This window comes from Fusarium solani (genome assembly GCF_023522795.1).
Source record: "Fusarium solani strain SB1 chromosome Unknown bctg00000000, whole genome shotgun sequence".
Lineage (NCBI taxonomy): Eukaryota > Fungi > Ascomycota > Sordariomycetes > Hypocreales > Nectriaceae > Fusarium > Fusarium solani.
The window spans coordinates 1983246-1997668 of record NW_027072157.1 but is presented as its reverse complement, the minus strand read 5'-3'; the positions used below and the strand labels follow the sequence as shown (position 1 = coordinate 1997668).

The 14423-nt window shown below is 53.7% G+C and overlaps 3 protein-coding genes across 3 annotated transcripts; 1 reads left to right on the top strand and 2 right to left on the bottom strand.

Moving 5' to 3' along the window:
* Positions 1 to 3178: 3178 nt before the first annotated feature.
* MRS44_000618 (uncharacterized protein) lies at positions 3179 to 3549 on the top strand (the record flags this gene model as incomplete). Its single annotated transcript, XM_046280663.1, has 2 exons — positions 3179 to 3216; positions 3312 to 3549. 2 exons carry the CDS (start codon positions 3179 to 3181, stop codon positions 3547 to 3549), a joined length of 276 nt encoding a protein of 91 aa, XP_046138521.1.
* A 2257-nt stretch (positions 3550 to 5806) lies between these two features.
* Positions 5807 to 8142, bottom strand: MRS44_000617 (uncharacterized protein; the record flags this gene model as incomplete). The annotated part of the gene is made up of 6 exons (XM_065624126.1): positions 5807 to 6929; positions 6994 to 7084; positions 7141 to 7378; positions 7461 to 7700; positions 7766 to 8011; positions 8071 to 8142. The coding sequence occupies 6 exons, from the start codon at positions 8140 to 8142 to the stop codon at positions 5807 to 5809; spliced, it is 2010 nt and encodes a 669-aa protein (XP_065479842.1).
* A 3666-nt stretch (positions 8143 to 11808) lies between these two features.
* On the bottom strand, positions 11809 to 14240 carry MRS44_000616 (uncharacterized protein; the record flags this gene model as incomplete). Its single annotated transcript, XM_065624125.1, has 5 exons — positions 11809 to 13307; positions 13349 to 13469; positions 13686 to 13824; positions 13875 to 14130; positions 14192 to 14240. The coding sequence occupies 5 exons, from the start codon at positions 14238 to 14240 to the stop codon at positions 11809 to 11811; spliced, it is 2064 nt and encodes a 687-aa protein (XP_065479841.1).
* Between the last annotated feature and the right edge of the window lie 183 nt (positions 14241 to 14423).

Genomic DNA, 14423 nt, shown 5'->3' with positions numbered 1-14423 from the left:
GTCGTTGTCTCATGTTGTACAGTAGTCAATGAGACCAAGCACCGTCCCTCATGGCCAAATAAACTGACATGCATGGAATTGGGCCAAAGCCAGGATCGCTGTTGAAGTTACACCCATGTGACTGCAGATGAAAGCTGTCATGCCAAAAGAGCCGCTTCTGGCTGAATCGTGAGCCGCCCCTCCGTGTCGCAAACCCGTCGATACCGTTCGGGGCGCCTTCTGGCGCCCAGCGGTCCCAGCGGCGGAAGGACGTGCAGAGTTGACCAGACATGCGCTGCAGCGATAGCAGTCACCTCAAACCACGGGACTGGGTGCCGTAGCTGGGCCAGCAGATCCACACTGAAAGGTGACCCCCAACTCACATCCTGCTGAAGCTGAAGCCAGCGCGCGACAGCACTGAGGGGAGAAGAGCTGACCGGACGAGGTACTTTGGCATCCACCAAGCATGTTGCGCAAGGTCTTTTGGACCAAAAGGCTCGAAGCCTGGCCTGAGTTGGGGCTACCACATCTAACACGCCCCTCCCCCTTATCACACGCCTACTTGAATACGTATCTCGAGTGTAGGGGGCGTGCTTCGTGGGTAGAGACGAAGGCCACAAGCCACAGCTGTGAGCGGTACGTGATGCTTGAATGCATGGCTCGTGCGTGCTGTTGAATCGGAACTCGTTGCGGAGCCCCTCTTGATGACCTGAAGCCAGTGCACCGATTGCCCACTGCTGCATCTCCAGCGTTACGACGAGGTCCTTGAGGGTTTGGATTTGGCGTGAAAAGAAGCAGTTGACCGGTAGAAACCTTGGAAGCGAGAGTTGGGGTGGAGCGGTACGTTCTGTGGCTGTGCAGTGTCAAAAGCGTTGCAAACCTTGGGCGGACGACATCTGTAAGGCAGCCAGACGACCCACGGAGGGGGGAGCATCGACCCTCGTTTTTTTTTCTCTGTTCTGGACAGCCAAGACCTGGGAGTAGGAGTAATGAAGAAGCTGTGCCGAGCCGTGCCACCCTCTACTGACGTTGATACGCGAGGAATCCAGAGCACCCTGGATGCAAGTAAGTTTAGGTATCGCACAGTCGATTTGGCGCCGGTAGAGAGGAACGCAATTGCATTAGCCTTGGTGTTCCTTCTGACAAGTGACGAGGAAGACTTGCTACCACAACTTTTACCAGCCTGGGAGGTTCCCATGCCCAGGAACACAAAAGATGTGGTGGCTGGCGTTCAATGCCATGACGGATGCCAGTACGTAGCAGAGGTGGTGGAGAGGGAATGAATGGTGATGTCTCTAGGGGCGTGCGACAGCGTTGGGAGCGGGAGCGGGCGTTGGAAATGGGCTAGGCGAAAAGAGTCCATGGCTGTGGCAGTGGGTGAAGAGCCTGCGTTGCCCACCGAGTCCGAGGCTGAGCTTTTTTGAGATGCGCCCATGCCCGCCCGCTGATGGATGACACTCAATGGGTAGCAAGTAGGTAGGAGCCAGCCCCGAGGGATTGGGGCAAGCGGCGGCAAGGGGAGGGACCGTCTGGACTTGTGGGCGGACAGGACTGTCGAGAGGAAAGAGCAGCCCCGAATGGAAATTGGTCGGTGCGGATGTGGAACGGAAGTCCCTCTGTGCCAGGAGGACGAGGGACCCAGGAGAAACGGGGTCGATCACACCTGAAAGCAACTGAAAGCACCTGTTGTTCATACATCATCAATATACGCATCTTTGCTAGGTACCTACCTAGCTACCAACTAGGAGTTGAATGAATGCGCAAGGTCCTGTCTGCAATAGCCCCCGGGCCCGTATCCATCCATCCATCCTTCCTTCCTTCCATTCTTCCATTCTTCCATCCTTGCACTCTTCCACTTTTCCACTCTTCCATCCATTCATGGGGCCCTGGCGCCGACAATACTCCCAACCCATGGCGGGAACCTGAGATCTCCACACCTGGAGGCACCATGTTCCTAATCCACATCATCAGGTACGCAACCGAACAAAATCTTGAAGTGCTTTAACCTGCAGCATGAACAGAGAGGCAGGCGCAGAGATCCACTCCCCTTGGGGCCCTGCCTCGCCTTGCACCAAAAGCGACGCCCGTGCCCTCTTGAGAGCGGTTACAGCATGGACGACTGGTCGTCCCGTTTCCACCGCGCGACCATCTCACAGGGGTCCATTGCACAGTGGGAATTGAACCATCTACACTCCCCCGCTGGCCGGCGCCCGGCATCGATTGGTGCCTCTCCAATCATGCCCGTCTGGTCCAATTGACTGCTTATTGGATGGATCCACCCTGTTTGCCTTATGAGGAAGGGGGTGTGAGGGGAGGGCTCCTTGGGGGGCTCCAGTAAGTGTCCAATGCATCCAAAGCAGGTAGCCCGGTCGAGTCCGGGGCATGTCATGACGGACCATGACCGGCCAGATAATTTCGAGCTCACTTTGCCCATCCTTTTTATCTCCCCTTCATGATCACCGCCTCTCACGCGTGAATATTTAGACTGGAGCCCGCTTCCTTCTTTCATCCGCGTCTTTGCTATAACGGCATACTTTCATTGTTCGCCTCATCCTTCTTCTTTACCTCTTCTTTACCTTCCACTACTTCTTCATCCCTCTGCTTCAATCCGAGTCAGGACCCAGTCCCAAGCGAAGCATTGCGTCGCCTCCAGTCAGCTCAGCTGTGACACCGTCGCGCGCCTCCATCGCCAGCGACACTCGTGTATGGCCCTCAACAAGATCAAGAACTTGCCTTCCCATATACTATACTCCTTCCCCTCCTCGGGCTGGCAATACAGTCTGCTTCCATCTTCAGAGCCAGCTTGTTATTCTCGTTCGTCTCGGTCGTTCGTATCGATCGTTCGCTTCGTTCATTCTCAGAGGCTGCGTCGTCATTGCGTCTGGTTCCGCCTTCGCCATCGTACCAAGGAGGTCCTTGCCCTCTTCCTCTTCTTAATCCCCCTCTTGTGCTTCAGCTTCTCCCCCCACCTCCCTCCTCTCCGACCTACCCACATCGTCCACTCCCATCTACCGCTCCTCGCCCGCTGCCGCCGTCACCACGCCGTCCAGGATCTCCTCCTTCTCTTCCTATCCCTCAACCACCGACTCTCCCACCGCCGCCGACAGGTTGGCTACGACGCTACCTACCACCTCCTTCACTACATTCTCGTGGTCGACACTCCATATTGAAGTCCTTGGACAATCATCGTACAAGCAATATGTCATCTGTCAACGCCCAACAGGGCTCGGCCGCAAGGTAAGTCGTCTCGGTCAATCGGCGATCGTTCGTTCGATGGGTCGTTGAGTCGTGATCAGAATCATACAGATGGCTAACAAGCATGGCACTTGTAGAATGGAAGGAAATGCTCGTCTAGCAGAATCGCGAGACGTGTCGAAGGCCCGGGCGGCTGCGTACTCTCACGACAACGTCTTTGCTCGTATTCACGCCCGCCGCGAAGATCCCGGCGCCGGTATCGGTAGTGATGGTCAAGCTGAGGCAGACCTTGAAGATCTCGAGATATATATGGCAGCATACCAACCGTCAGCTGGTCAGGGCGATGGTACCCAGGTCGATTCGCGGGTTCAGTAGCCTGGTTCGTCAGCTCATTCTCTTGTGTCGGCACATATCGTCCCCGCTAACAACAGCGAGAAATCAGGCCTGTCCCGCCCTCGCAACTGCCGTCCTCATGGCCAAATGCCTTTGTGGTAATAGAGGTAATTGGTGTGTGTCGACTTTGACTTCAACTTCGACTGAATTGGGCCGGTACCCTCTTCGCTTCTCAAACACGGTAGGTCGGTTTTTCTTGCGTTTATTTCTTTCGTGCGCTCCCTTGTCTTTTTCTTGCGGTCTGGATTTGGTATAGCATGTTTGAATCTTTGCCTTCGGGCATCCAAAGGCTCTCGTCTCAGCTTCTAGGCCGAGGTTCCGTTGAGCGGAAGACGAGAGCCAAGACATGACGCGGCATGATGGACGAAGATGATGGCCTAGCATTCTTCATGGCATGATAACGTCTGCATCAAGCATGTGTCCTCGATATCCTAGAGTTCCTTTGTTTTTCTTTTTGTTAAGACCGGGAGGGTTCCTTGGGTTTGATTTCATTGGCATGTTTTGTTTTCAACACCATTTCCTTGCGCCGTCATGGATAGAGATGGTAGAAAGGGGTGGGCGGGATGGAATGGACGGGACGGGCGGGCTGAAGTGGCTCAATGGCCCTCATGGACCAGGGGCCAGACTTAAGGATTCATGAGTTTGCCTTGGTCAAAGCTGGGCAAGAGACCAGTGGCTCTTTATACTCGACGCGAATCGTCATTGACGTCGATTCGTTGTAGCAAAGCCTGCTACATGAGCTTCAAGAGTGTGGGAGGGTATGAACGGTCGCCAAGCGAGATTGGAGAACTCTCATGATGATGGCAGGGCGAGAAAGTCAAGCAGCGAGGGCCTGAGCGTAAATCCTCACGGCGCCAACCTCATAATGAAGTCGTCTCGATGCGATGTCATATCGAATCGAAATGGACAAGGGATGAGATGAATGATGAGGGACAAACTCAACTAAAGGGGAGGGGGCGCTGGGTATTTATCACTCTCTGCCGGTTGTCGCACATGGCCAATCACAGCAGCCTCCCGCCACCCGATGCATCCTCGGCCGGATCCATCAGAGTCAAGCCTCGCGCCAAACTGACGGGTCGATCCTTGAGGATGACCCTTGCCAGCTAATGGTTGGCTCTCGAGTTCTATACGACCTTGCCACGGTCGATTGTCGACGGCCTCGCCATCATACTCTCGCCCTGCTGCCTGTACGGAGTACCTTGGCACCTCTTCAACCCTCAGCGAATGGTGCTCGATTGCGCACATGTCTCCGCCGCATCATGCACAAACCTGTCATCCATGGATTCTTATCCAATGCGGCTGCATGGCTTGATCCAGCCTCAGGCGCCAGGGCTGAACTCATGGATGTCTGACCGGCAGGCTACAACCCCATGTCATTTCTCACAAATTCCCCCTTTTGTCGGATAATTTCTGGTTTATGAAACGCCCGGGTTGGTCAGGGCTTTTGGTTTAAGTATTAATGTTCATGTTGGAATGCGTATATTATGTTATATGACTAGGTATAGATGCTGCACATGATTAGATAGAATAAAAAGATGGATGTAATGGGAGGGATTGTCCATTTCTGCAGCTCGACGTGTCTCATGCTGCAGGCATCCAACGATGGATGATACGTGGTCGGCCGGTCGACCGGGGATGTAGAGACCGCCCCAAGTCGGTAAATGTCACTCTCCACAGATCAACAGGTGGCAATCTACCTCTATCCATGGATGCCCAACGCCAGATCCCAATGGGACAAATATCACATTTTCGATTCCTCAAAGGACTTCCTCCATAATAGCATACACGACCTTTTCTCCCCAATGCCAACGCCCGCTGTCCTAATAGACTCCGCCCTAATAGACTCATGACTCGTTGCCGTTCATTGTGCGTTGCTCATAATCATTCAGTACCAATATCCAACTGGTGCCAGTTGGTTGACTCCCCTCCACCATTCAGCCTTAGGTATGCTTGCTTTAACCATGAACCCGGTATTATGCCTTCCAAGGCCGACACGTCTAGTACTTCCCAGAGCAGGGAAGGTCGTACGCGTGTAACCAGTCGCCTTCACCGACGATGCCATCATGATCAAGGAACAGGCAATGCTGTGTCTGAGTGGCTGAGAGTCGTCAACACCCGGCGCCTGTTTTTCGCAGGGAAAAACATGAAGAGTAGAAAAAACACAAGTCGCTGTGTCCTGTGGAGCTTTTCGACCATGCACCCATGATCTCCCAAGTCCTCACACGCCTTCAAAGAAGACTTAAGGGTTAATGAAACTAAAATCAAGGGATTGGTAGTTCCAGAGGCTGGCCAGCTCTCCAAGCTCCTCGTCCGAGATGTTGGCAAAAACCGCATCCGAGGGAGGCAGTTGACTGTTGGGAAAGTTGGCTGGGTCTTGCACGGGCACTTGCGGCTGCCATTCGATAAAGGGGGCGGGTGCAACATTGGCATCAGCGGCGGCATCACTGCTGGTGCCACTAGGCAATCCGGATAGGGCAGGAACACCAACAGACGAAAGAGCCGTTGCCGGTGTCATGGATGTGGCCATGGTCGTTGTGGGTTGGGGTGCGAAAGAGGCGGAAACGCACTCGTGAGAAACCGTCTGGGGCGACGCCGCAGCCTCGCCGATACGTGCCTTTTTACTCGAAGGGCTCCCCGTCACCATCTTTGGTGTAACGACTGTTCGAGGCAGGCGCTGAACGATACGGTTCAGTATACCAAACGACGTCTTGGCCGACTTGGTCACGGTGCGCAGACGCTGCAGCATGTCATGCGCCTCGTCGATGGCCTTGAAGACATCGTCCCGACGTGGAATAGTATGATACTGATCGTGGAGGACTGCCGAGCAGAGAACAGTCGCCGTATCAAAGATACAGAACAGGACGAAGTGGAACTTGGCGTCGCGGGGGTACACGTGATCAAAAAACCCACGTAGGGACACCATAAGCTCTAGGCAGTAGTTGATACCACCGCTACGGATCTGAAGCTCAGCTTCAGATGAGCGAATGGTGAACGGCCGGGCGAGGAAGACTCGAATTGGGTCGAGCAGCATAGAAAACGCCATGGTCCGGAGGTAGTGTCGATGTAAGACAATCCACGGGCACGATGCATCCAGGGACGTGTCCGGGTTGTGAGCCTGGAAAGGAGCAGGAAAATCTTCAATCCATGCCTCAATCATGCGCTGGTATTCCTGGACATCTGCTGGAGAAACGACATTCTTGGTGAGGCCAAATCGACCAAACAGTTGCCGAATCAGGTTCGACTGCAGCTTCATATATGTCAGGGGTGATAGCGGCGTCCCCTCCAGACCGAGGTCTGGAAGACCGACGTCGCAGTCAGCTCGGTCGATGAGCTTGGGCCTGCCGAGAAGACCTGAGATTTGCCTTGGAGAGATGAGTCCATGTTCAACGAGGGAGAGCAGAAGGAGTTGTCACAACTCCAACTTACCAATCAAATGTGTCCATGACGCACCAGAGTCTCCGTCGCATCTCCAGCTCGAATTCCGGTACTGGATCGGCCTTTGATTCTTGGTGGATGGCTGAGAAAACCCGTCAGCTGGTAACCGGCAAGGCGTGTGGGAACCTCAAGACATACAGAGCTCCTGGGCTTCTCGGATAGCCGAGTTCAGGACATGCCAGCACTCGATAAAACGAGCTTCCGACTTGTACCAGCAACATGACTGGAGGAGCTGCTGGACGCTGCTCAGGTGGCTATAGCCAATGGGGACAGCGCTCCCCAGTTCACGGGCAGCTTCATGATACTGCTCCGTCAGCCTCTGGATGGTATCACCCAGGTCAACTTCGAGTTTCCTCTGCAAGTCGATATCGGTGTACTGCGCAGAGCATGCGCAAACCGTGAGGAGGAGGGAGGTCCACTGGACGCTCAGGGGGCGGTTATCACCGCGGGCAGCCCACCACAGCTGGTATTGCTCCAAAAAAGGAAGGCGGATATATGAGATAGTAGTGGAAATTGGCATTGTTGAGGAAGTTCTGAACAAGGATGTCTGTGGCCGCGTCAGGGGTGGGAGTTCGACTGGAGGTTGCAATGGGGTGCTTACCGGTGTACGGCCTCGGGGGGATAACCTGCAGAGCCCGCTCCAGCTGCGGAAAGATCTTTGGGTCCTTGAAGAACTCTCGGGCTGATGCCTTGATGATCTTGAGGAGGCAAAACGCGTCAGTTGGCAAAGCCCATGCTCCATAGCAAGGGGAGGGGTGCGAACCTCAGCCTGAGACGTGAGGCCAAAGAGCACATGGCCGGGCATATACCCCAAAGCATCGATACCATCGCCATCCAGATCCTCAATGTCAAAATCCTCTGACTCGGTGCTGCCTTCATTATTCAGTCGACGTTTCCTCAGGTTCTCCGAGGCGGCCTTTTCTCCAGCAGGCTGATTGGCATCCTTGAAGCGACATTTGTCGGCAACCTTGCGCTTCTGACAATGGTTGCAAGGCCATTCGCGGTTGCACTGGGTAGGCGGTTAGAACTTGGGAACGAAAGGTGGAGGAGGAATGTGTGTGGGTTTACTTTTTGCTTACGGCGAGCACACTCCGTGCAGGCCGACCGGTAACTGCTCTCCTTTTGGGTTTCGTCTCCCATGACGCATGCGCGAGGCTGGCTGGCTGGCTACAAGTTGATGGTTTGTGTCGATTTGGACGTGAACAGAGCGAGGTTGAGTTTAGAGTAGCCAAGTGACGATGAGGGTGGGCTGATAAGATGCGGAGAAAGCGTCGTAGGAGGAATCAGCGCAAGGAGAACATCTGGCCTGGCACACAAAAAGCGATATGGCCACCAGGGAACTGGGCAGTCAAGGCAAATAAGCTGGTGATGGGGTCAAAGTGGAGAAGTACTAATCGACCGTTGCTAAGATGCATCAGTCCGCCTGCAGATCCATCAGGTGGGTGGCACACGGGAAAGAGATGCATCGTTTTGGGGGTTGCCAATTTCTTGCCGAGGCGAGTCGAGTTGGCCCTTGTTGATTGAGCCTGGGGCTTGGGACGAGCGAGATCCAAGGAGATAAGCGAGGGAGGCAACCAAGCAAGTGAAACTGCACGATGGATGCATCGTGCTCACTCCATTGTGAGAACTTCAGCCCAGTGCATCCATCGCCGTCTCCTCCTCCACCAACTCGTCACCAGCGTTGACGGCTCTTCCCGTCGAGTGAGTCCCGCTTGTCCAGCGCTATCGAGCCAAGCCTCGGAAAACCCAAGGCAGCTCGTTGGTCAGAATTGTTCATCGTAACAACATAAAATTGTTCAGCTTGACAAACGAAGCAAACATTACCGCCTCCAAATGTTGGCCGGGGTTGTGGCAAACCCAGTCAGTTAATTCCGTTGCTTGGCCATCAGACACACAAACCTGAAGCCTGTCCCCTCTGTCGATTCCGGGGAATGGCCCTGACTGAACAAGGACTGAAAGGGTGAAAAAGCCGCGCCTCACACATCCACACATCCATCCAGCTCCAATTCATCATGTCGTTTCGTTGCACAGATCCACCAATGTCTCTCGTTTCTCTCGTTCCGGCGTCTTCAACCCCCAGCCCTGAATGATCCCCCGCTACCGTGGCCAGCGTCGACCGGTCCTGGGCATGCCAATCAAGCACTTCAGCCGCAGCCCATCTTCTCCCTTTCAACCGTCCTCACGGCCGCCGGAGATGCATTGCCCTTGGAAGGATACACGGCGTCTTTCGCACAGTCGATGATCGCTCGGGCTCGCATGGGCTCAAAGATCGGCCAGGCCATCGTTCCAGCTTCTCCTTTCTAGGGTCCTTCTCATCACTACCCGTTTTGCTGCAGCTTTGGACCAGGCGGGGAATGCTATCCACCAACCGTCATGCACGTCTCTGTCGTCCGGTCCTATAGGAGATGTCCCAACAACGCGCCCAGCCATGCTCTCGGACGTCATCATGGTGGAACAGTTCCATGCTCGAACATGGGTGATGTCTGGTCTCGAGGTTCAAGCTAATGCCAAGTAACGACGCGCCGTTGCGGTGGCCTCGGTTGGGAGGCACGCTATCGCACGTGGCTGGATACCTCTGAAGACGGAGGAGTCAGGGTTGTTTCCAGGTGGTGATCCATACTCTCTATCCGTAACCTCGAGGCAAACGCTTGCACAATGCTTTTTTCCGGCACGGGGTTCCAGTTCATCAGGACTCGAGACCTTGTCGAGAAGGATTGCCATTGGGTAACGGGATGCCGCTGTGCCGCAGGCTCGCACAACATTGCGTAGACTCGAGGTCAGGACCTCTGTGCAAGTACAGACTTGCCGCTGTCGCTGTGTAGCGGTTGCTGCGCCTGTAGATTATGTCGCAACATGAAGGGTTTGGTGCAGCACCGTAGCCAGTTCGGCTGGTTCGGCGGCTCCAGCCGGCCCCCCAGAGTCCGTGGATCACTCGCTTCGAAGTTATGAATGGTTGCCCTATCGGAGGCAGGGGCCCTGGAGAGTTTTGCACCCCATCTCCTTGACAATGCAGCCAGGCTGGACTGCTGCAGTTCCTAGGCGCCGTGGTCTCCGACTGTACATGGCGGTCTTACTCTGTCGTCAGCCAGAGGCATAGTACCAGTCAGCCGGACTTGAACGAGGCTCTCTGGCCGCGCAAACATTGGACGTCCAGGTCAAGGTACTGTACGCAAGGAAGTATATGGTACATTTGGATAATTCAAGCTGCCATCCCCCAAGTAAGAGGGCGCATGCAGATGAACGTTTTCGATTGGCGACACGCAGCTTGGGACATACGGGGCGTTTGGTGGAGAATCGAAGCATGTGTTGGGGGCGACGAAGAGAGAGAACAAATAGAAGAGGTGAGAGTTGAAGATCGTTGCCCGAGTCGACTTGACTCGAGTTGGAGATAGAATGAGGCTCCTTCCTTCCCAAGGGACGAGGCTTTGTGGGGAGGAAGGTAGGTAGGCAGGAGGTTGTGGTAGAAAAGGGAAACCACCTCTCTTCAGGTGGTCAGAGGAAAGCGCGGGCTTCCTGTAGTTAAGAACCACAAGGCTCGCAGCAAACGCACCACATCTCGATCTCTCGCAGCCCTCAGCGCTCAGGATCATGACAGAATGGCCCGAAAGAACCCCAGAACCCCGACAAATATCGGGTCAGGCCATAATTTTTGGGAAGCGGGGCGAGCATGCAGCCGGTTCCTCCTGTGTCTCCCTTTGCGAGGCCAGAGGTCTATGGCAAGGCGATCGATGGTCAGCAGAGTGGCCCTGGGCTGGCATTAGATCCAATGTAACCTAACCAATGGATGGCTAACTAGGTCAGTCAAGGGTAGACCAAGACGATCCAAGAGTGAGAGATGGGAAATCGCTCATCTCGAGCAATGGCGGAATCATGAATGGCCTTATTATTTATGTCTTAGTAGACAATGGCACCTTTTGCGAGTCTAGAATCCATCAAATGGCCTGATTTTAGCTAGTTCCCGCGTCCACAGTGTAACCGCCACAGCGCCGGCCTCTCGTGGCATCCACAACGCAAGCCAAATCGACAGCCAAGGGTTCTCAGCTTTGGACTTGCGATGGGCAAAGAGCAAAGAACAGTCTCGAGTGGAACATCCATCTGCGACATCCATCACGCTATTAAGATGGCTGATCTCTCAGCGCTAAAGTTAGCCCCGCGTGCTGTAATAGCAAAGTGACGGCTCATATACATCTCATGCCGGCCCTTGTCACCCGCTCCACGGGCTGCATCTCCAGGCTCTTGTCCTGTCAGAACCAGCCCATTCGTGCATAAGCCTACTTAAGCAGATGCCCGCTTTGTGAAACCCTTTGTCCTCTTAGCTAGGTCGCAAAGAACTTGTCCTGTCAGCTCTCTCTCGTCAGAAGTTTGGAGATAGTGTTGTACTGATCAACATCCTGCATTAGATGAGCATAGTCGGTGAAGGGGTTCCCAGCGATCACCAGTACCAGTACCATTAGTACAACTATTCAACATGCAAATATCCTTTTCCCATCTCTTCAGCACCGCAATCTCATGTTGCCGATCCCAACGGTGCGGCTATCGCCAAGTTGTCAGCGGGGGATATCCCACATGTCCAAGACCCTATGGGTCCAACCATGTTGTTCAAGCAGATATTTCACCCTCTGGCCAATGATTCCAAGCCAAATCAATGTTACTATTCCCCCTGCCGAGTTAGCCACATGGTATAATTTTCCGAACAATCCCCACCACGCTTCTGCCTCTAATGTTGGCGAGCCCACCCTCAACGGTCTGATAGCGACCATCAACACCGCCGATCTCTCAGCAGGCGTGTTGCTAATAGGACTAGGACTAGTCTCCTGCGGTGTTGCGACCGAGGTCCCTTCTTACCCTCCATACTCGAGACCCAACAGGCCGTTTGTCGCTCCCTTTCAGAATCTCCACCCAGGGAACTTCTGTCAGGTCGCTGACTTTCGCTGTCTCCTCCGGCTCAGCATCTGAGTTGTCGTCTTCTGTATCTTCATCTGTGACTTCAAGCACGTCATTGCTTCCCTCATCCGCACCCGCTTTCTCGTAGAGGTCTTCGGTGTATGCCCAGCTTGGAGCATCGAATTTACCGTGAAGCAGGATTATATGCCTTCCTTGTGACCTGGCACGCTTGAACTCCTCTAGAGCAATAGGAGTGATCAGCTGAAGGGTATTTGACTTGGTATCAATACCCCGTAGGAGAACTAGTCCAATGGTCCGGGAGTGTTGGGGATCCAACGCTGCATCGTTGTAGTTGGGTATAAACGGGAGGCCTTCGGGGGTCGTGGAGATGAGCGGCACAGGACCACCGACGTCAACTTCCATGTTACTGGAGCTGACCTCTTCTGATGAGCTTTCTGACGTGAATCCAGAGAAAGCCTTGGCATCTTCAATTTCCACCGCCGCCAATACCAAGCCATTCACTGTGTCTGCCAACAATTCCGGGGGACATTGGTAATCGTAGGATAAAAAGCCTAGGATTCCGCGCGTTGGTGTTGAATACTTAACAAGCAAGGGAGGCTTGCAAGAGAGAGGCAACGGGTTCCATTTTGTTGATGTGGTTGGTTTTGATCCTTCAGGTGAGCTTGTAGCCACTTCTTGGAGATGGAAATACGACATGGTCTGCATCGCTCGCAAATGTGCGGCCGTTCTAGAAGTGAACTCAGACTGCTGCGAGGGAAGTTCTGTGAATGCTGTCTTGGTGGCAGCCCGTAAGGCGTCAACTGTCTCCGAAGGGCCTTCCTCTGACATGTATAACACTTCCTCTGGGTTCGTTCTTTCGATCAGGTCTGATAAAAGATCTAATCCCGTTCCCAGAATCCATCCAGGAGTATTGATGATAAGCGGCAAGTCGGCAAAGTCCTTGCGGTAGGTATCGAATAAGTCCATGGCACATGCCAAGTAGAGGTCTGGGTCGGAAGCAGGGGTGACAGAGGCCATAGAATGACAGCGCCGAATATTAAAAGCGGGAGTATTGGCACCAGGATGTGTGAAAGGTGTACCCAAGTTCGGCCTCGTAACTACAACAAGTGACAGGGTCCCTGCTGGTGCATATTCCGGTTGCCCTGGGTCCAGGTCGAGAACCACAACCCTCTTCGGAGCATGACTTGGGGGCCGGTCGGTTACCAGTCGATTCACAAAGAGTCGAGAAAATGTGGATTTCCCTGACGACTTTGGGCCGCATACCAACGTTGACAGAGATGGCTTTTTGCGACTTGTTGATAGCAAAGAAGCTAGCTTCTTGTTCCATGCGGGAGGGGAGACCAGATCCTGGAGTATACACTTCTTAGGTGCATCTTCCGAGGTACATATCTTGGATATATCTGTCAGTTAGAGCATTTTTAAAGACTGAGTAATAACTCACAATCTGGAAAGTAGCTTCTCTTGAACTCTTCTTCCCTGATCTGTCTCAGGGGGTTCGTTCCACATTCTCCTGAACAGAGGAGAGATGCGACCAAGTTGGCGTAGGCCTCGCGCATTTGGATCTGGATGAAGCTCCAATCTCGTATTCTCCACAGTTCTCAGCACCGGGATCGCATGGCAATGAGGGGCATGAACCCATTCGATTGTCTCTGAAGGACGCAGGGTGGCACCAGCCAAGGTCACTTCACCTTGAACAACGCGGACCCCGAAGCTCCCAATTACCATAAACCGCTGCTGGTATTAGCTTCGGTCTCTCGACACGCGAATAAAGCACACACCTCGCTGTTGGGGAGCCGCAGGTCTATCACGCCCCCAGACTTGGTCCGGTGGTTCTGTTTCGACAGACGAAAAGACGAGTACTGAATCACTCGTTGAGGAGATCCGGTAGATTCAGGGGTCGCAGTGCCCGGAGTATTGCTGGAGAATCGATGAGCGATGTTGGTGATGAACAAAGGTAGATAGTGTACCTTGCCAGCGCAGTGGCTTTGGGATGAGTAGCAGGCGAGTCAGTGACTCGTTGTTGGCGCGAGGGTTTCGAAACACTCTTTTTAGGAGTTGACGAAGATCCATTTTGGCTGTCGCTTCTCTGAAGGGGGCTGAAATAGTTGGTGGTGGTGACGATTGGCTTATCGTCGTCGTTGGCCTCTGGGGTTTTCTGTGTAGCTGGAGGAGTTGAGGCAGCTTCACGACGACGAGCGGCGAGAGCACTTATAGCGCTCATAGCTGAATAGTGTCAGCTCATGTTTAAATAACGAGTGATTACTCAACGGCAAGGTTGACCTACGCTTGGGTGTCTCAACACCATCAATTCTCCGCTTCTTGTGAGATGACATGATGGATATTGTCGGTGCGCAGTATAAAGAGAACTCTCGCCTAATATAATCACTGAAACAGAGACGGTTCTAAAACACAGGTATACATCCCGACATGATTATACGACAAGTTTTGTAATCATCTTGTATTCGCTGGGATACTCGAAAGCCTGTGGCTGGAGGTGGTTGACAGTGAATCAGAGA